This window comes from Puma concolor, chromosome B3, assembly GCF_028749965.1.
Source record: "Puma concolor isolate L17-30 chromosome B3, mPumCon1.1.hap2, whole genome shotgun sequence".
NCBI classification, from domain to species: Eukaryota; Metazoa; Chordata; class Mammalia; order Carnivora; family Felidae; genus Puma; species Puma concolor.
The window spans coordinates 144,329,426-144,350,703 of record NC_141672.1 but is presented as its reverse complement, the minus strand read 5'-3'; the positions used below and the strand labels follow the sequence as shown (position 1 = coordinate 144,350,703).

The 21,278-nt window shown below is 51.6% G+C and overlaps 1 protein-coding gene across 3 annotated transcripts in view; it reads left to right on the top strand.

Moving 5' to 3' along the window:
- The window catches only part of CRTC3 (CREB regulated transcription coactivator 3), a 157,619-nt gene that overhangs the window by 63,316 nt on the left and 73,025 nt on the right, over positions 1–21,278 (top strand). For all 3 annotated transcript variants that reach the window (XR_015252950.1, XR_015252949.1, XM_086711627.1), the window contains exons 4-9: positions 2,899–2,960; positions 4,580–4,642; positions 6,714–6,814; positions 12,531–12,566; positions 14,452–14,537; positions 16,562–16,611. Coding sequence is in view for 1 of the 3 variants with exons in the window: in XM_086711627.1 (XP_086567753.1) it covers positions 2,899–2,960; positions 4,580–4,642; positions 6,714–6,814; positions 12,531–12,566; positions 14,452–14,537; positions 16,562–16,611 (398 nt within the window). In the remaining 2 variants the exon portion in view is untranslated. The remainder of the gene's footprint in view (positions 1–2,898; positions 2,961–4,579; positions 4,643–6,713; positions 6,815–12,530; positions 12,567–14,451; positions 14,538–16,561; positions 16,612–21,278) is intronic.

The following is a 21,278-nucleotide window of genomic DNA, read 5'->3' as shown; positions in this document are numbered from 1 at the left end:
ATGGGCCACCAGATGTCCTGTCTTATCAGCAGAAGAGCTACTCCCCTTCCTTTGGGGAAGAGTGAGTAAGAAGCTTCCCTGTGACACTGCCCACGTGGAGGAGGAGGAGGGGAGGCCTTTGGTCAGCGGACTGAGGCAGGGACACAAGGAGCTTCCTCTCCAGATCCACAGGCATGTGGGGAGCACATCAGTGGGTTAAACACGGTGGATGGGCGAGAAAAGGAGCAGACGCGAGGGAGGAGCGGGAGTTACTGTCCAGGTGGAGTTTGAACGTACTTTTGGTGGCAAAGCTGAGCAGGCGGTGGGAAACTGGGGCTTGGCACGAACTGTCGGCGGCGGGTTTGGGGGTCCCTGGACTACAGGTGCCCAATGCCGGTTGGAGCCAGAGGCCGGGGCAGGACTGACCCCCCCCCCCCCCCCGCCCCCAGTGAGCTTGGGTGCGCCCAGCTCTGTGTCCTCGGACACTCCTCCCCGAGTGTCTCCAGCCTCCCACGCTGCCCCCACGGTGTGATGCCCAGCAATTCCGAGGCCCTTGTCCCCGTCCTGTCCCTTTGTGAGCAACATGGGCTGAGAGGCTGTGAGGCCATAGGGCTCAGGGAGCATCAGGATTGGAGGAGGAGGAGGAGGAGGCAGCAAAGGACCTGAAAAGGAGTGCGTGGGGCAGGTGTGCCAATAAAAAGGTGCACACTAATGTGGGGACCTTTTAACCTAGGCTCACCGGGGGTGATGGCCGAGGAGCTGGTCTGGCTCGTTAAAAACCCTGCTGCCGGCTGCTTCTCCGTTGGCAGCCGGTAGGCGCCACGGTCGTTTGTTGAATTAATGGTAAATTCAAGTTGACGAATAAGGGTATTTCCCCATCTTTAGGTTGTCCTGTAGGACATGTCAGTGTTGTGGACTAGTCAAAGCCACCTGAATGAAAGCTCCTGAAATCTTAAGAAGACTTTTCTGGGCTTGCCTTCGGTTGACTGCAGCTTCGTGAGGCAGTGGCGTTAGTGTTTCTCCTGATGCCCAGCAGCTCTTGCGTTTTTAAACAGCCAGTAAATGACATGTGCCAGGGAGAATTAACAATGCTCAGCGGTCACATCGTTTGAGTTTTGCTGGCCCGGCCTCATCGCATCAAGAACCCCAGCCGGGCCCGGTGGTGGTGTGCCTGGGCCCCGGCCCCTTGGGAGGCCGAGGAGGGCACAGCCGGAGCCCAGGGCGGCCGACCGGTGGGGCGTCCACGCGGACTTCCGCATCAGGGCGGCGTGGAGCTGGTGGGTGGGGGGATCTCACCTGTCAGCAGCCGCCGCACCCCGGCCTGGGCGATGCAGTGGGAACTCCTGAAAGTTAATTTCAGGAAACCTCTACACGTCCATGCTGTTAACATGCATCAGAAAGGTTAACATGCTGCCTCGAACCTCACCATTGAGGTAATGGGCGCTTGGTCATTCTGTTACCCTTAAGGCTCCACGTGCTAAGTTGTGTTAGCCGCACTGCCTCGGGGACTTAGGGCGGCAGGGTACTGAGAGAAACGGGAACCTTCTGCTTCCTGACGTTCCGCTTCTCCCCACGGAGATCCATTGAACTCTGCAGGAAGCGGAAAGACAGATACCCGCAGGTGGGGAGACTCGGTGCCTCCTGGCCGATGGCTCGGTCCACCAAGGCTCTGCTGGTTTTCATCGGTCAGGGGGCCTGCCTCCTTCGTGCTCGCCTCCTGTGGCGTATTCTAGCCTGCACTTAACATGCACGAAGGCCCATCGTTGAGGAAGTGTCTCCCTTTTGAAAATCATCTCTTACCATGTGGACTTAGGTTCAGATTAAGAAATAAGCTAGCTGCAGATGACAAAACAAATACAGAGAGTGGACCTCGTGATCATAACGCCCCTCCCGGCCACAGGGGCCTTTGACACCCAGTCGTTCATCGGGGACGCCCAGGCCAGGCCTGCGTGACGGGGGCCCCCTCCCCTTCCTCCTGAGCCCACGCACGTGGTGGCTGCTGTATAGAATCATTACAGTTTGTAGCGGGAGGTTATTATGATTAAAGATGTTTTGAAGAGACTGTTCTATGGGTGTAAATGAACTAAATTAACTAAACGCCTCTACTGCCCTCGGCGTGGATATTGTCGCATCATATCCGTTTCTCTCTGCGTCTGGAATATGTCCCAGGGCACCATCCCTGGAAGAGTACAGAATTTAGAAAACAGAGCCCCCGACAGCCCAAGGAACTTACCATTTCTCCACAAATATAGTGCAGCTCTCTTCTGGTTGTAAGTAACAGGAACCCTCAGCTTGAAAAAAGGAAACTTACTGACTTATGTCCCTGGAAACCCAAGGGCATTATCCAGGGGTTTGCACAACAGCCCTGAGACTGTATCCGCTACGTGTCCCCTGGTGGGTAGGGGGATCCCACCTGTCAGTCTGTGTTGACTTCCTGGGTGGATGGGCTTTGTCTCCTTGCAGACTGATGCGGCTCTTGGGCTCATCACCCCAACTGAGGGCACCCTTTTTTTCTCCTCCGAGGCACTCTCTGGCTTTGTTTATGTCAGGAGCCCATCCCTGACCAATCACTGTGGCCGGGGGTATAAGGTACCTTGACTGGAAATACTGAGCCTTGGGACAGAGGGGCTTCCAAAGAATGGCGGCCTTACCAGGTTTGGGGTGAAGGGTGGAGGCAGTTCTTGAAAACAAAAGACGCTATGCCAGCCAAAAAAAAAAACAGACAGACCCCACACATGAATCATACAGAGACAGCACTTTCCAGAGGCAGTTGTGGAGGGAAGGCCTGGAGGAAGAGCGATCGGTGTAGAGAAACAGATAAGAACCAGAAACCCTGTTGTCTGACTCTCCATGATTCTGGCGTCTTCGTTCTGCTTCAACTTTCCATTAATTTTATTTTTCCTTTATTAAAAATTCCACTTTGATGGTAGTACTTTCGGATCCAGTTACTCCTCACAGCCCCTGGATGAGAGTTGGCCAAGGTAAGCAAGCCGTATTTAAAAAATGTCTTTACTGTTTGTTTATTTTTGAGAGAGAGAGACAGAGAGCAAGCCGGGGAGGGGCAGAGACAGAGGGACACACAGAATCCGAAACAGGCTCCAGGCTCTGAGCCGTCAGCATGGAGCCAGACACGGGGCTCGAACCCACGAACCATGAGATCATGACCTGAGCCGAAGTTGGACGCTTAACTTACTGAGCCACCCAGATGCCCCAGCAAGCCGTATTTTAAAAAGATATGATGGGCACGTGTTTGTCGATGGCTCCACTTAATTTTATCCACCTTGAATGTTGTTGTAGAGATTTCTAGTATAAATCATGGAATTTTGTTTTCTCTTACAAAACTTAGGTCCTCCATGAACAATCATAGGCTTATATGGAAGTCGAAGATGAAAAGTAATTTAAAATAAACCTAGATCTTCATATTTAAAATCAAACAGAAACGCATTTGGAACACATCTGCCAATGGAATGCTCTGATTTGGTATTCTTCTATTGAAGACACGGAAAAATAGGAAAAATAAACACCTTTGCTTGGGGTGTCCTCATAAGCCATTGGAAGGAAAGAAAGATTTAAGAAGCTTCTAAAACTGTAATTTACACAGTGGATTTGATTTAGACTCTCTATTTTCATATACAAAGGGCATATACAAAACAAAATTGAGTATTTTTAAGTATAGCAGGCGACAGAATATAAAACCAACTGAAAAGATTGACGTATCCACTGTGTATGTGATATCGTTTTCAGGTCACCAGGTCAGATTTAGGAGACACTTGAAGTGTACATATCAAAAAAAAAAAAAAAATCAGCTCTCTGTGTTGAGGTCGACTCTCCATCCGCTCTCCGGGTAAATCCCGACTGAGCACTTCACCGTGAATAACATAGTCAGGACCTGGGAAGTCCGCTAAAGATGAGTAATGGCGGGCCCCTGCCTCCTTGGGTTGTCACCTGCCCTCAAGAATTCTGGGATGTCAGTCGTGGGATAAATACAATACTGCGTTTTAAATCATAAAAAGGCATCTCTAAACTGATTATTTTGCAAACTTGGATCCAAGAAAAAATGTCTTCAGCTTCCCAGAGCCCTGGGATTAGTTGGATTGACGTTTTCATAAACTGGGCAATTACAACAGTTAACGTGTTCCTCCTCACGGCCGTCTACACGGGAATAGCATTTTTGCATCCAGGACGGCCAGGGCGCCCCCTCTGCAGACACGCGGGATGTGTGCTGGGCAAGACCTCATTTCCCCCAGAGAGGAGTCGGCCATAGAATCTAGAATCGAACTATTTCAAAGGTGCTTATAAATCCCCTTTTTAAAACAAAACCAAACCTCCTTATGTGCCCAGCCAGCTAACCCTGTTCTCGTGGATTTGTGGTAGTTTTTATCATGGAGATCAGGAATCCTAGGAGGTAGAGAGATCACTCAGTCTGACCTCATTTTAACACCGTTGAGCAAAATGACCAAGTCATGGAGCGTTTGAAGTGACTTTCCCTCAGGTTGTGCGGCCAGGTGAGAAGAGCCAGTTCTCAAACTCAGGCCCCAGGCTCCCCTTTGCTCCTGTGGATTGAACATCTTTTCTTTTTCTGTCACTCTGGTTTTTAAAGGCAGCAGCATCCTTGGAAAGAAGAAAAGCACCCTGGGTTCAGGCTGACATCTGCACTTAACAGGTACCTGGGTTCATTGCTAGTGGAAATAAATTTCCTAGACTAATCGATTCGATTGTCCTGCTGCCCTTGATATATTATCCGGTGGCCAGAGGATATTCATATCAGATGTGTTTATATGAAGTATTAAAAAAATGTCAAAGGCCTGAATCTCCCACCATTTATCGAATGTCTGCACAGACAGCACAGGATACGTAGACAGTATGAGAGCCCGAGGTCCAAGGCGGGGCCGCGAGATTGGCTCTTACTGTGCGACCTTGAATGAGTTATTTAACTTCTCCGTGCCTCAGCTTACTCACCTGGAAAAGGGAGATAATAATACCTGTATCAAGGGATGGTTGTGGGGATTAAATAAGGTACAAGAAACACGGGGGACATTAGCATTCAGCCAGAGTTGGCTTGGCATCGCGATCGCTTTGGGCTGGACTCCAGCGGTAAGTGCTCTCCGGGGGTCATTTTTTTTTTTTCAATCCTGACAGCATCCTTCAAGAATGAATGTTATTTTCTGTTTTAAGAGATTAAGTGACTTGTCCAAGGCAGTTTAGCTAATGTGCGGTGGTACTGGGATTTAAAAAAAAAAAAGTTTCCAGTGCAAAATACAAAACATACACCAAAGAGAAAAGAGTGATGGGAAGTCCCTGTGCCCACCCTTCAGCTTCGGCCCTCATCGGCCCGGCTCCTTTCTTCGGAACCCCCTCCTCTCACCCCCGTCCCACCACCCACTAGACAGAGTATCACACAGGTAAATATCTCTGAGAGGAAAGGTTGGTAAGAACCTCTTTTAAAGAAAACACAACCACAATGTCATTGACAAAATTAACAGTGATTGTAATACCCAGGCTACCTTCACATTTGCCCAGTTGTCTCTCTGCATTTGACTGATGTTCTCTTGAGCCTCTTTGACTCTGTAAAGGAGCCAGAATCCAAACCGAGGGGTCTCTGACCCCGGGGGGCACGCTCTTCCTGATGCATCATGCAGCCTCCGAATCTCCTGTACCCCCGTCTGAGCACAGCACCGCCACGGTGCCCAGTCAAGCCACGCGGCTTTACTGGCCATGTGAGGCTCTCACCTGGAACAGACCACAAGGAAACATTTTAGGCTAATTGGAGGTCTCTCACAAAAGGCAGGTAGTTTGACAGTTGGATAAGTAAATAATTGTCTCTTAAGAGTTAAGCTTATGCAGCCCCTGGAACCGTCTGGGAGCATTTCAGAAATTCACTCCAGATCGGTGGTTCCCAAACTTTCTGCCTTAGGACTCCTTTACAGTCTCCAAGACATTAAGGCCCTCAAAGAGTGTTTGCATAAGTGGCTGTGTCTGTTGACATCAGCCTATCGCTACTGGACGTTAAATTGGGAGATTTATAAAAGATACTTGTGCACTTAAAAATAACAAAGTAGCAATCACAAACTCATCACGTGTCTATGTAAAAAGATGCCTTCTTCTAGGAAGCACAGTTACATTTTCTAAACCACAGAAGAGTCCACTGAGAAGAGTGGCAGTGCTGTGCCTTTTACAAACCTCCCCGAAGATAGAGATAGCGGGTCCTCGGCCTGACCCCACAGCTGCCATGTTCCTGACGAGAGCAAGGGCAGAAGGGCAAAGAACATGTAGTATTATTTTCAAAGTCGTCTTGGCCTTGCATTCTCCCTGGAAGGGCCGGAGGAGCCCTGTGGTAGGTGGCCCTTCACACAGGAGTTATTCTCAGATGGAGAGACTCTGGTGCAGAGAATGCACGGGTCCCAGCGGTCTTCTGAGTTGCAAGGGGGAACAGGAAGCCCCTTAGGAGAGGCGGTGAGTCCAAGGTCTGTGTTGTCGGAGTAGACAATTACGCCATTAGCCTCCAAGCGCAAGACTGTGCAGGCACAGACTGCCATCTTTTTGGGCGTGGGAGATCCTCAGAGGCTGTGGTTTGATGTGAGGGACTTCAGGTAGGTTCCAACTCCTCATCTTAACAGATGATTGTAAATTCCTCATTCCTGCCTTCTCTCCTGTGGGTAATTTTCAGCAAAGAATATTGCCTTCTTACTAAAGACAAATGGATTTTCAGCCAGACTCTCTCCTTCTCCCCTTAGGACCAACTCTGATTCCGCCCTTCACACGAGTGCCCTGAGCGCCAAGCCCCAGGACCCCTATGGAGGAGGGGGCCAGTCGGCCTGGCCTGCCCCATACATGGGTAAGACACAAAGGCCCCTGCTAACAGCCTCTGTGCTTTCTCACTGTTTGGAATGACACGAGCTCCGGGCTTTGGCCTTCATTCACCTTCCTCCACCACTTGAACCACTCTGATGTGTCTTCCTGTTCCCGTCTCTTCCTCTCTCACCTACCCTGGCCTACCTGGACCAACACCCTTGGCTCTGTCGCCATTTCTGTGGAGCCGTCCTTGATCTTCCTCCCTCCGCCGACCCACAGCTACCCATGTCCTTCCACCCCAAGTTCCTCCCTGCACATGCCTGTCTTGGCACCTGTCACCTGACTGTCTTTCTCATGGGTGTGCCTCTCCCCCTCTGCTCAGTGTGGATTTCCTGAAGTCGGCATTTTAATGGTCTTACCTCCAGCAGGGTGCCCAGCACACGGGAGCCCTCGGTGTCGGAGAACTGTGGAGAAGTTACACAGTGGCTCGCGTGCATGGAGCGCTGGGCTAGAACGGACTCTAGGTGCTGACATCCAACCTGCGGGGTTCACTAAGACACTTTCCAAGCCTGCCTTTCCCTCTGCGGTTGATAATCTAGTAGGAAAAATGGTGTTGAATTACCTGTTCCCTGTGCAGATTGGCTCTTGTCCACAAACGGTTAGGGCCGCGTGTTGGGTCTTAAAACAGGAGCATAAGTAAATCTTGGTCAAGATAATAGCAGCTTTTCTGGTTTTCTTTATTTTTGAGGCCATTTAAGCCCTAGATAGTCTCTGTTCCTTCCAAGGAGAATGTCCAAGGTCTTATTTCCTTGCACACGGTAGGGATGGGATTAAGTTAGTAATAATTGTTGCTGTATTTGCTCCCTTGGTGCAGTTCAGAGATGGCTGCATTTGCCCAAACGTTCATTTACGTTTCAAGTGTCAGGTGGTTGAGAGGTGGTCTGGGCCACGAGGCTGTGTCTCCACCCATGGGAGTGTGAGCGTCAGGCTGGCGGTATCGTGGGAACTGGACGGGCGTCTGGTGCTCACTGCCGAGGGAAGTGGGGTGCACGGGAGATGCGGTAGCTTGGCCTCAGGAGAGGCATTGGTGGGAGCAAAGAGAGGAACCCCAGAAAGGCAGAGGCTGTGATCAGTGGAGGTGCCAGGAAGTACAGCGGGATCCTGGTCTCCCTGAACCGAGAGGGAACCAGATTGATGGATTTTCGCCCCGGAACCGTGAATAACGAGCTGCATCTCTGCCCCTGCTGTTCCTTCATTTGTGTTGTCGTCCTCTCTGCAAAGTTTATGCTTCCGCAGAAAGGGCCAGAATCCTCGAGACAAGAAGGAAATCGTGGGTAATTTTAAGGAAGGAGCCTTTCAGGCCTGCGCGCAGAGAGGAAAGAAAGTAAGTGAAGGAGGCCATTAACTGAGTGAGGTAGCCTGGGGAGGAGGGGGGGAGAGATTGTCCAGGTCGGTCGGAGGCCAGAAAGGCAACAGAATGGAAACGTTGATCGTGGTAGACAGACCAAGAAAGAGCAGAATTTCTGGGTTGACCTGAGAATCAAGGTGGTCGCTCGTTTGCAAATCAGCAGGTAAAGATTGTTGGGCCCTCGTGGCCGACAGCCAGGGAAGGTGGGCTGACCTCCCAGCTCGAACCTCCGAGCTGTGTGCCTGCTTCTCTGCAGCAGCCTTGCAAGAATAGCACAGCTCAGAAACGCATCCAAATAAGGATGTGTTTACATGGGAAAGCCAGCGTGTTTAAAGTATTCTTCAAGTCTCCAAGGATGGGGCTTATTTCTGGAGAATTCTGTTTGTTGGTGGGAGCTATTTTAGATAGTTTCGTGTATTTTCCCCCTGTAATTCATTAAAGTTTTTTTCATTCTCTTTTCCTTTTGGATTTTAAAAATATCAATTAGCTTTGCAAAAAGGTATTTCTTATTATAGGACCAGCCAAATAAAGTAAAGGTTTAAAAAGTGATGGGAAGCTGTAATTGAAGCCCAGGATTTAGGCTCTGCAGCAGACACAGTAATAAGCGCTCTTTCCCTGGGAATCTTCCCCGAGCATAATGATGTAGCCTCAGTCCATGTTTTTCTTTGTTGGTTTGCTTTGCAAGCTGATAAGGGAGCATCTGCTCTTATGTAACTACACGAGCAATAAACTGTGATCCATCCACAAACAGGAGTCTGTGTCCCCAGAGGAAGAAGCCATTAGTCTGATATGTGGCTTCGCAATTTTCATAATGGTTATTGAGTTGCGTGACAATTAGGCGTCAACAGTAAGTGGTTGATGTGAATGACAGAAATAAACTTACACAACCAGACAAGGTTCTTACGGTTTCTCTCTTCTTACTTAATTATCCAGAGCCTACGAAGAGAAGCGTTGACCATTTCCCTGGCAGCAGGTGCACTTGGCCATTTCACACGCACACAGCCCAGCAAGCAGAAGGGCTCCGTGTGAGCCTGGCTCGGTCTCCTAGCCTAGGACTGTCCCCTAACTGCCCTCCGCTCCCTCGCTCCCACGTTGCCGTGGAGGAGGGGGCTGGAGCGGTCCCTGTCCTTTCCGGGACCCAAGAGTGTGTGGGAATCATCTTCCGTGCACCCACAGCTATAGATAGATGCTGAGTTGTACCAGCTTTGGGAACTGCAGCCCTGAGCCCCTCCCCTGGGAAAGAGGCATGGCTTGGACCTCCGGTGGCCTTTCAGCAGGCAGATGCTGTGATGACCCGCTCAGTTAAGGAGAAGGTCTCAAGTGCAAATAACCCTGAAGGAAGTGAGCCCGTTAATGACCCTTTGTGTACGTAGAGGAGGGAGAGGGGGAGGGCACAAGCATCCCAGATCTTAAGAGGGTCAGAAGGTGTCACCCAGACAGCAAGAGGGCCAGGACGGGGAGGCTGAAGGGACCCACCTCCTGCTGCACCTGCCACATCCCTGCTCAGCAAACACAGCCGCTGCCAGCAGTTTAGATTTGTCCGGCATGGGAGCGGGCAGAGGGAACGTGGTCTGGGTTGCATTTGGGAGGTCAGCCCTCCGTGGCTCCGAGGCCTCGAGGGTTCCCGGAACACAGATGGAGCCGTGCTCGGTGCCGTCCCCTGTGGGACCGATGTGGGTGAGTGTCCTCTGTTTCCAGATGTTCAGTCACAGTGCGTTCCCTTTTTTAGCGTTAGCGCTTTATTTATAGTTGTATCCTAGGGCATTTTTTTAATCCAGTAATAAAAAATCCAGGCTTGGATATTTTGGTTCTGTGTTGGGTTGGCGCTAACATCCATTACCGCCACCCCCGTTCTTGCTGTTACCTGAAGCCGCGAGCCTGTCGCCCGTGATTTCCCCCATTCCCACACCCCTTGCACCGTTCAGCAGCCAAGTCCGGGCCGTTCCGTCCTGCAGTGAGCCTCAGAGCCACCTCCTTCTGTCCTCGCTGCCCGGGCCCACTTCCTGCTTGCCTGGACCGGTCTGCTGGTTTCCCGCCCGCTCTCCCTGCCTTGGGGCTTTCTCCTTCCCAGCCATCCCGCTCTCCCGCTGCTAGAACCCTCTCTCCAAAGCTCGGCTGTGATCCCGTCACTTCTGATCTCTGCGTCACGCCCCGTAACTGGCAGGCTCCTTCAGTCCAGCCTCATCCGCCATTCCTCCCACCTTGTGCTCTGGCCATTCTGGCCCCTGCTCTACACACTGGCCTTGCCTCTCCTTCCCACCCTCCCCTCCTTCCCCTCCTCATCCCGTCTTTACACTGGGGCATCCCCTTCACCCTCACTCCCCAGTGTCTAAATCCCTACACAGAGTCCCAGAATTTGCAGGCAGCGTGATCTTGGGGCTGCTAATAGTGACTGCCTCATAGGGCCGCTGTGAGGACGACATAGGGTGCCTCACAGAGCTGGGGAGCCTGGCACATAGTAAATGAACAGTAATGTTGGCTCTTAATATCATCATCCTTGTCATTATGCTTCATGGGCCTAACTCAGATGCCTCCTCCTCCAGGAAGGCTTCCTTCTGTTTCAGTGGTACCAACGGGATAGCAGAGGGGTGATGTCTGCTTGCCACTCCGTCTCACAAGGTAGCCCTCAGCTCCTCGTGTACGAGGGGGAGGTCAGCCTTCCTAACGGAGCCCAGGGTGGCTGGGGTCTTGATGACGAAGAGATGTTGCAGCGTAGCTCGCCAGATTGCCGACTCAAGCTTAGCTTATTATTTGTAATGGGATAGTCACTGTTTCCCGGTCAGAGTGGTCAAGTTCCCGGCCCTTTCTCAAGATGCGGGTCACCAAGGAAGCCAAAGTATGAATCAGAAGTTTCTCTACCCTCCTCCTGACGCTGCTGATTGAGAGCCATGCCCTTTGTCTCTCTGCACCTCGTTTCCCAGTGCTCTCTGCTCACCTTGCTTTCCTTGGACGTGTCACATGGGGATTAAGCTCTAGCCCCGTCCGAGTCCCTAAGAGAGCAGGCGAGGACTGTCTGTGGAGGGTCCTTGGAGGTGATCTTTAAAACCAGATTCCTGGGCCCATCCTCACACCCTCTGCATCAGTCTTCGAGACAGGCCCAGGAACCTGCATTTTAATGGGCTTACCCAACTCTTGGCGTGCACCAAAGTAAAGTCCTGGGTCACTAACCTAGATCCTGTTTGCGTGGGCTGAGAGAGGTTCTGTCTTTATGAGTGAGCTTAATTTATCCACCTGTTAGCGCTCCTGGGGATTCTCGGCGTTGCCCCCTGCCTTGGGCCCCACCACGATGGGCCATCTTCTACCTGTTTTGGAGAACTTGCCTCCTTGTTCCGACTTCTCCCCTCTGTCCTACCATCTGGCCACGCCTAGCACTCGCCAGTGCAGGAACTTGATGAATGCAGGTTGAATGAATGATCGTCAGACATTTCCTTGAAGCTGCAGAGGCTCGTCAGGTTAACTGATAGGTTGAGCTTTCTCCAGAAACTTAACTAAACTTTACGCATGTAAGCCTCTTTAAAGACTTAGCACTTAAAACTTTGTCCCGATTTTATACCGAAAACTCAACTGTGTTTCATTACTCCAAGGAGCATGGTAACATATCATTCTTGGCATAGTTCGTGGGTTTTCACTTAGAGCAATGGGAAATACTGTACTTTGTCATCTGCACTGTATTTTATGGGTTAAAAATGCTGGATTAGCCAGAATATATTCCCAGTCAAATTTTTTTAAAACTTTGTGAATAGCTGTCACATACACTACTTAAATTGACTGAGACTCCAGGTAAATTTCTTTTTAAAATAACTTGACCCCCTTGTAAGCAATACTTATATATTTATGTAAAAATATATAAAATATATATATAAAACAAGGCACAACATGGAACTTCCAGTTTGTCCCTCTAGATACACGTGGTAAGTGTGGAACAGTCATGTGGATTTTTGGATTTACCTGCCCTTCCCCTACCCCACCCCACACGTGGCAACATTTTGATCTTTATTTCTTTACTTTGTGATTTGAATAGAGGTTCTCAGACTTTATACATTGTCTTTCTTTCAGGATAGAGGCAGTTAAAAAAAAATTAAGACGGAGATAATTTTAAAGGAAAAGGAAAGTAGAAAGGAGCCAGCTTTAGACTTAAATAAATCCTGTCTATTTTAATTTTAGTATAAATGCTAATGCACCTTGGGAAGAGCATCCGTGTACCAAAACCACCTTTTTCTATTTCAAAATTCTATTTTCTATTTCTGTTTTCAAAATTCTATTTCAAATCAGAAAGAGTCACTGATTCTTGGCTAAATAAAATTGGAAGTACCACATAAAAGTGGTTTTTTTTTCCTTTCTCTCCCACTAGGTTTCTGTGATGGTGAGAACGACGTACACGCGGAAGGTATGAACTGATTTCACCTACCGGTGCCGAGCGAGATGCTAACCGCAATATCTGTAGCCTCCTTTCCACTCTGAACTCTTCACAGTCCTGTGTCCAGGACTTCCCCAAACGCTGACACGAGCCACGATCAAGGGCAGGAGAGAGGAACCATGTACTAGTTAGGTCACAGAAGTTGTAACCACATGAAAATATTAATGAATCAGTCACTGAAACCACTAGTTATCCAAACACTTTGTTTCTCAGCTGTCTCTTCGTATCTAGAAAGTTTTGCAAGTTAAGGCACCCGGCTGGTGCCTTAACTTAAGGCCCACATTCAGGGTAGAGATTACTTAAAAATAAAATCTAGAGGGGCGCCTGGGTAGCTCAGTCAGCTGACTGTCCCACTTCGGCTCGGGTCATGATCTCACAGTTCATGAGTTCAAGCCCCACGTCGGTCTCTGTGCTGACAGCTCAGAGCCTGGAGCCTGCTTCAGAGTCTGTGTCCCCCTCTCTCTCTCCCCCTTCCCCCTCACCCCGAGGCTGTGTCTCTCCCTGTCTCTGAAAAATGAATAAACCTTAAAAACAACCCACTTTTTTTAATAACAAAATAAAATCTAAAAAGAAAAAGAAAAGAAAGTTTTCAACAGATGCAAATAACAATGGGAGGAAAGGCAAACTGATTGCAAAGTGAAATTGCCAGTTTTGCAGAAGATACTGAGTTTCATAAAGCCACTTGGAGCTGGCAACCTACTGACGGAGGAGGGCGTGACCCGGTTCATTTATTCACTGAGCACCAGGTGCGGTTTTCTTTCTCTAAATCTTTATAACCTGAGCCTTAATTTGACCAAATAAGCTTTTCAAAAGAGACTGGCTCGAATAACAGGATTAAGAGGGACACCCTCCCACCCCACCCCCAGCCCCCACCAGGAACGGTGGTTCACCCTGGACTATCCAAGCCGAAATGGCAGCCGTGTCCTCATTCTCAGGATTTATTCTGCAAGTTTGGTCTCTGTTTCAAGTGACTTCTTTCTGGGGCCTCTTATCCTCGGGTGCACAGACTGTCCTGGTGCGGGGCCGCGACAGTCACGCCAGAGCCCCTGTAGCCACGGAGACCCGACAGCAGTTGTAGCTCTGAGCTGTCGCCAGTGTCTCTCCGGTTGAATCCCCTTCCTGACATCAGATCCCCCAACCCCCCGTCTCCCCTGGCCAGACCCAGGACGTCAGCATCCTCCCTGGTGCAGAGCTGGCTGTTCAGTGGCTCTGCTTCAAACCGTCTGGATTCTCAGTTCCCGTCCACCCGCCAGGGAGCAGCCTCCCTGCCACCTCCCATGCTGGGTCCCTCTTCTCTCTACTGCCCTCATTGCATCCCTCCTGGGCCACTGTGGCCCCTCCTCACCCGCCAGCTTCCATGCTCTCCTTGCCCGGCTTTCAGGGCCTCCCCTCCCCCAATCTGGCCTCAACCTTCTGAACTTTATTTCCTGCCACTCTTTTCTTACGCCATGCTCTGTTGAGAAGCGTATCTCCATTCCGCAGTTGCCCGCCATTTCCTTGCTTCTGGGCCTTTTTTCCTCATCTCATCTCTTGGGAATGTGTTTTCCTGTGCCCCCAAAGGGCTCCACCGGGTGCCCGGCTGCAGAGGCCCGCACTGTCTGTTCCCTGTCTGCACGGCAGCCCCCCGACGCCCTGGTTCTCACAGGCGGCCCCTCGCTGCACCTTACAGTCCAGGGCTGAATCCACGTCTGCCCAGGGCTGCCCCACAGCAACGCGCAAAACCCCTTCTTCAGTAGCGAGTCAATACATAACGTGTCCTATAAAATCACTTTTTTTGCAAAGATGATGACTTTGGCCGAGGGTGGGATGGCCACCTTCTAAACACTGTGAATATGCTTCCCCCCCCCCCCCTTAGTGCTATCTTTCCCTGGCCCGCTGAAAGAAGAGAATCTGCTAAATGTTCCCAAGCCTCTGCCAAAACAGCTGTGGGAGGCCAAGGAGGTAAGCGACCGTCCTCAGCCGTGTGTGTTGTCCCCGGGTATTTGCACGCCCGACGTCGGTGTGAAGTCCTGCAGTAGGGAAAATAGGAGGAATTGAGAGAAAAGGAAGAGAGGGTGTCAGGGGACAGAGAGGGACAACCGTTGGGGATGATGGTTTAAACGAAACTTACAGTTGTGTTGGTGAGCTGGTACAGTGATCTCCTGGCTTACGGTTTTCCTGTGAATTTACTCATTCCGAAAAGCCTATCCGTCCTTCTCGCCTCAGTCCTGTTCCTAAAAGCACAGACACCTCGTTGCTGCTAGTCATGGGCACATTTTCTGTTTTATAGCCAAACCTCTTCCCTGTCACCAGCTTCGGCCCCCTTTCTTGAATCCAGGGTATTTGACCTGAGTTCTCAGGGGAGTCAGTGAACAAGTCCCCTGTTTTGTGATTTCTGTGAGCCTCTGAGTATTTGCATGCACAGCGGTGCTAGCTGACCTCCGCCGTGGCGCTCGCCGTAAACCTCACTGCGGAAGCAGGGCGTCCCCGGGTACTTGACTTGGCCTTTCTTCCCGTAGGGAGGCTGTGTTGCCTTTGAAAGAAAACAGTTTGTCTGTGAGGGCCACGAGCAAGACTCTGTTACCACTGCCTGTGCTGACTTAACTCTCCCGCCTGTTCAGGGTCCCCTGGTCCAGTTTTAGTTTCTTCTGCCAAATGTATCGAAGTCATCGTTAGCATTAAGGGTGGGCTAGAAAGGGCTTTTTTTTTTTTTTTTTTTGGTAAAAGCAAGATGTATGTGATGTTTCACCTTTTTTTGGATGGAATTTAAAATTCACATACTTAAACATAGGAGAAGCATCCGCACTGTCTTTGTGGCTGTGGGAGGCACAGGCGGGTTTGGAGCCTTTTTTCAGAGGACACGCGTGGCTTCTCCAGTGGAGGGGTGGCGATACCCACCCTTCCCTGAGCCCCGGGGGCTGCTCTCTCTGGAGAGCCGTCCTCACCATGGTTCTTGTGGCCATGCAGCGCTCTGTAGATCGTTTCTGGGACAAGAGTGAGTCAACGGTACATTCGGGTCTTCTTCCCCCAACATCTGTTTATCAAGCCCCTACTGCCAGGCATCCTAGCTGCCGGGATAGATGCTACAATGAACAAATAAAAATCCCTGCCCCCTCTCCCCAAGCTTCTACTGTAGTTAAAATATGTATTTTTTCTGACATTAATTTCCTCCTTCTTCACCCTGTTTTCTTTTTTCTTTTCTTGTGAGGCCAGTTGGAAAAGTAATGTGTATTTAAAAGCTCTCTATAGAAAACATCGGGTTTTTTAAAAAAAAAAATTATTTATTTTTGAGAGCGATACAACGTGAGTCGGGGAGGGGGAGGGGCAGAGAGAGAGGGAGACACAGACTCTGAAGCAGGCTCCAGGGTCTGAGCTGTCAGCACAGAGCCCGACGCGGGGCTCGAACCCGCAGACCGCGAGATCATGACCTGAGCCGAAGTCGGACGCTTAAGCAACTGCACCACTCAGGTGCCCCAACATTGGCCTTTTTGAAGGAAATAATACTCCTCTAGAAGATAAGTTAACAAGTCAAAAATCAAGAAACTTGGCTGTGGGGCGCCTGGGTGGCTCAGTGGGTTAAGCATCCGACTTTATCTCAGGTCATGATCTCACGGTGGTTTGGTTCGTGAGTTTGAGCCCCGCCTCGGGCTCTGTGCTGCCAGCTCGGAGCCTGGAGCCTGCTTCAGAGTCTGTGTCTCCCTCTCTCTCTGCCCCTCCCTCGCTCATGCTCTGTCTCTCAAAAATAAATAAACATTAAAAAAATTGTTTTTTTTAAAAAAAAGGAAGAAAGTTTACTCATGTTTTGCCTCCCCCCGTGCCGGGAAAAGTCTAGTCAGAACAGAAACGTGTGCCGTGCGAGGATGCTCCCCAAAGCGCTGGCTCTCCTTGCGCTGACTGGGGCCCCAGGACACTGACAAAGACTCTTTTAAAAAGCTGGCATCTGACTTCGCAGTGCATAAGCCCCAATTACTGTTGTCTCTCCCCAGATTCAGTCCCTGTCAGGGCGCCCTCGGTCCTGTGATGTTGGAAGCGGCAGGTAAGTGACGTCCTGCCCGTTCACGGCTCCGAGACCGTACCGTAGGTTCTCCCGGAAGGAGAGCCTCGTTGCTTTGTCACAAAACCCTGGGAAACTTCACTTACCATGTGTAAATGGGAGGTCCACTGAATTTTTTTTTTTAGGAACAGCAGCCCCCTTTGGCACTCGCGTTTCGTTTGTTTAAAGTCATCAAGTTGCGTAACTGCAGTAACAAGTAAAACCGCCCTAGATGCGCCCGAGAGTAACAGCCGAGCGTTGGTCAGTACCCGGCTCCGCTGTAGAAGCAGAAGCCGAAGGCCCGTGGCATCGGGGACCGTGGCCAGGGAGGGCGACAGCGTCCGTCAGCCTGGGGGCTTCCTTGCGCAGAAGGCGATTGAGAGTGTGTCCCCGAGCACCCTTCGTGCCACTGAAATACACGATTACGAGTGATACGTTTCACGTGAGGTACATTTTACCACGATTTAAAAAACTAAGCGGAAGATGAACACGTAGGAGAAATTTGCAACTACGAAAAGAGTGTTTTTGAAACCACTGATTCGCTGGTGCGTTTAGGGGCGTACAGCTTTCCTCCCTAAAAGATTTGAGACAGCTCTCAAAAATAGGTATGGTACCAACATTAATGCAGGAAGTTCATGAGGAAATCGGGGCTGCGGACGAGCGGGGAGCTGGGAGGGATAACGAAGCCCCCACGTCAACAGGCGCCCCTCGAACTGGCCCGCGAGATGGGGTACAGGGTGCACACCGACGGAGCCCTGGGGGCCCGAGGGGCAGGGTCCTCACAGGGCCCCCCCAGGGCTGTCCCACCGCTTCGAACCAAAATCAGCTGAGAAGCAGCGACTCTTTCCGGGTCTCGAAATAATGTGCTGTGAAAACGGGGCCCTTGCATGATCTACCTGAGGACGAGCACACATTTCAGAGTCTGTGGACGGAGTTAATCGACCTCAGGCCGTCGTTGCGTGTTATTTCCCCAACAGAGCTTTCTATGTGTTTTTCACGGCAGTTCGTTCAGGGAACTCCCTACGGAGTCCCCGGAGTGCGGACTTTATTTCTTTCTCCCCTTTTCTTTTTTGGCTAACCCTAAACTCGTGCACTTAACAGTCCACCGAGCTGAGCTGAGGATTGACCTTCTCTTCAAAAAGTCAAAAAGCCTGGCAGGACGCATACCCGGACGGAAGACCAGCACACCTGGGGCGCAGGACGTCCCCGCAGATAGGGGGCGATGTGGTTTTTATGGAAAGGGCTAAGATTTTCTTCAAGAACCAGTTTTGGCTCACCCCTCAGACAACTGAGGGATCAAGCCTCCAAAGGCCCGCGTTCCGGAACGAGGCTGCGAATTGTTGGCCGCCTCCCCTCCCCCCCCACCAGAGCTTTAGAGCTGGCGTTTCGCAGATAAAGAGTGTTGTTTTCTTGCTCTTGTGTTAGAGGCGGGGTTCTATTCAGTGACTCTTAGTCATTCAAGTATTTATTGGCCCCCTAATTGTAGGTGCTGGGGTAGAGCAGTGAACAAAGCACATCAAGTCCCTGCTTCTCAAGGAGCCGATGCTCTAGAGGAGACAGACGGGCAGGGACAGTTAGGCAGATAAATATGCCATGTGTTGGTAGGCGCCAGGAGGAAGAAGGCAAAGGCAGATCGGCAAGCCCCTTCTTGGCTGAGATGCTGTGTGACCCCAACCTGGGAGGAGCCGAAGGGGGACGTGTTCCAGGCGGAGGGGACAGCAAGCCAGAGACCCTGAGGCAGGCGTGTGTGCCTGGAGAATGCGGAGGCTGGCGTAGCTTGCGTGGGACTTGAAGTCAGAGTGGAATCATCAGAGGGTTTTGAACTAGGGATACTGTCACATGCCTCATATCAGATTCAGGAGAGAACTCGGGCCGGGAGTAAGTGTATTTGGAAAGTTACGGCTTGTATTTCTCTCAGCCAGAGAGAAACTGTTTTGAATGTCACCAATGACCTGCTTCACACTGGCCAGTGATTTTCCCCATCCCTGTTACGAGCCGTGGGACCCTGCCTTCCGCCCTTCCTCCCACTGCAGTCCCTCCCCACCCACCCCCACCCCATGGGTCTCTCTTCTCTCAGCCCGAGAGCCCGACTGCTCTCAGGGTGATCAGCTCTGGGTTCCCACACTCCTTTTCCTAGACCTTGACCTTTAACCCTACGACCGGTGTCCTGCATCCAGCCCCCCGAAAGACAAGGTTTCCCATTCAGTTTCTCTACCACCAAAATTACCTTTCCTCCTCATCCGTCACATCGGACACCTTTCCTTCTTCCCCATTTCTTTCCAAGTCTCCACAGTTAACCCCCCTACCTGTACCCAGAAAGGGAGGCCACCCCGAAGGAACGCTCAGCTCCCCTCCTGCCTGATTCCCCTCACATTCTGTTTTCGTGGGATCAGAGCCGTAGGTGCCCCCTCCTGTTCAAGGTGATCACCTTACCCATGCCCTGGCCCTCATCCCCACTGGGCTCTCCGAGGCCTCTCCCTCCTGCTTGCCCTTCCCTCTCCTGAGTGTTTGGCCCTTCCCAGCCCTTCTACTAGGTTTTTCAGTCTACATTTCAATGTACTTACTAAGGAAGCTACACTGAAAAAGCCCTTCCTTAGCCCTGAGTTCCCTTTCCGTTCCTTCCATTCCTTCTCTTCCTTCCTTCCATTCCTTCCCTCCCTCCCTTCCTTCCTTCCTTCCTTCCTTCCTTCCTTCCTTCCTTCCATCCTTCCTTCCTTCCTTCCTTCCTTCCCTCCTTCCTTCCTTCCTTCCCTCCTTCCTTCCTTCTCATTTCCAGAATTCTTAGCCACACTTTTGGAAGAGTATTTACTGTTGAGTCTTCCTTACGGCCTGTCCATTCCTCAGCCTACTGTGGCCTGGCCTCTGCCGCCGCTGTTCCTGAGGAGACATCCCTAGTACACATCCTCTTGCACTGTGGGGACTCTGTGTCTAAGACAGAATTTGTTATCGTCCCCCGAGCACCTACCCTTACCCCCAGTGTGCTCATGCACCCCAGTGTCCCTAGGCCGGCATCCCCGGGCTGGAAAATCCGGAGTCCTTCTCCAGGACTGCTGCAGGTGTCTCCAGACTTCATCCATGTCTCTCCATTCCCACATGCTCTCCCTTTGTCACCTGGGACTACTCAGCAGCGGCCACCACTGACCTTGCTGCCCCCAGGCTCTGCTCCCTGTGCGTCCTCCCTCCCCCGTCTATTAGCCACACTGTCCTCAGAATGATTAGGTCTCCCCCTGCCCCCCACCGAGCCTTCCACTGGCTTCTTGTCTGTCTGAGCCTTGTGCGCTCTCTGCCTACCTATCCAGTCCCGCCTCCTATCGCCACCGCCTCTCCTGAACTTGACCTTCCTGCTGTATTTCCTGCGGTATCTAAATTCCTTGGGCACACTGTGTGGTTTCACGCTTCCCTGCTTTGCCCAGGCTGTGAACTCTGCCTGAAATGGTTTTCCCACCTAGATGCTCTGAATTCCTGGGCCTTCGAACTCAGCCCAGGAGCCCCCCGGGGAGTCCCCCCACCCCCCCGCCTGCTGGTCATCCCCTCCACACCTTATGCCACCAGACTGTCACTGCACTACAGAATTGTGTTATATGGCTGCTTTGTCTGAGTCTCTTGAGGCCCGAATGCCCGTGGCAGGTCCCTGGGAGGTGACGTGTTGACATTGCCTTCCACTGCTCCTGGCTAACGGCGCCTTCCTCCAGCTGTTCTCCTCCTCTTCAGCCCCACAGCTCTCCTCCTGGTCAGACCTGGACCACACAGGAGCCTTCTTCTTTTTTTTTTTTTTTTTAATTTTTAATGTTTTCATTTATTTTTGAGACACAGAGAGACAGAGCACGAGCAGGGGAGGAGCAGAGAGGGAGGGTGACACGGAATCCGAAGCTCTAGGCTCCGAACTGTAAGCACAGAGCCCGATGCGGGGCTCGAACTCACGAACCGTGAGATCATGACCTGAGCCGAAGTCGGACGCTCGACCGACTGAGCCCCCCAGGCGCTCCCACACAGGAGCCTTCTAACAGGCTCTCCCTGCCTCAGCGTCTGCTCCCTCACGCCGTCCTCCACATTGTAACCACGGTGGCGTCTCTGAGGCGGCATTCTCCAGCCTACGCTGGCCTCCCTACTTCTCACAGTCCCTGATCCGGACCCTTCAGAACAGCACATCCTCTCACCCCTTGTTCACTTCACTCCCCTCCTGCCTCATCTGCTACCCACCCCTTCCCGGCCTCTGCTCTCACTCCCTGGCCACGCCGCTTCCTTGAAGCGTGAGCACCCTGCCCTGTGTTCGGTGAAGGCTTCCTTCCCCCGCCCATCCTGACAGTGACAGCTCCCGCTTCTGTGCCCTCAGTGTCACGCGTCCCTAACGGTCCTCCCAACCCCTTATCGGCCCAGGCCCCACACGCTTCCTTCCACACTGTAGTCGCTTGCTTTACTGCCGGGCTGTCTCTCCCGCCTGCCTGTGAACCCCAAGCGCGGTGCCCCTCAGGCCTGGGCTGGGCAGCCCCTCCCGGAGCCCCACACTTTAGAGGCCCCACCCCCCTGGAGTCTGGCGTCCCAAGGGCGTCCCAAGCCTGCCTGAGGGGCGGGGTGGGGGGATGTGGAGTGTGGCCGGGGCTTGGCCTGCAGGCTGGGATAGCCCCACGGGTGGCCCGCGGTGAGGAGCGGGCTGCGGTGGACGGAGGACG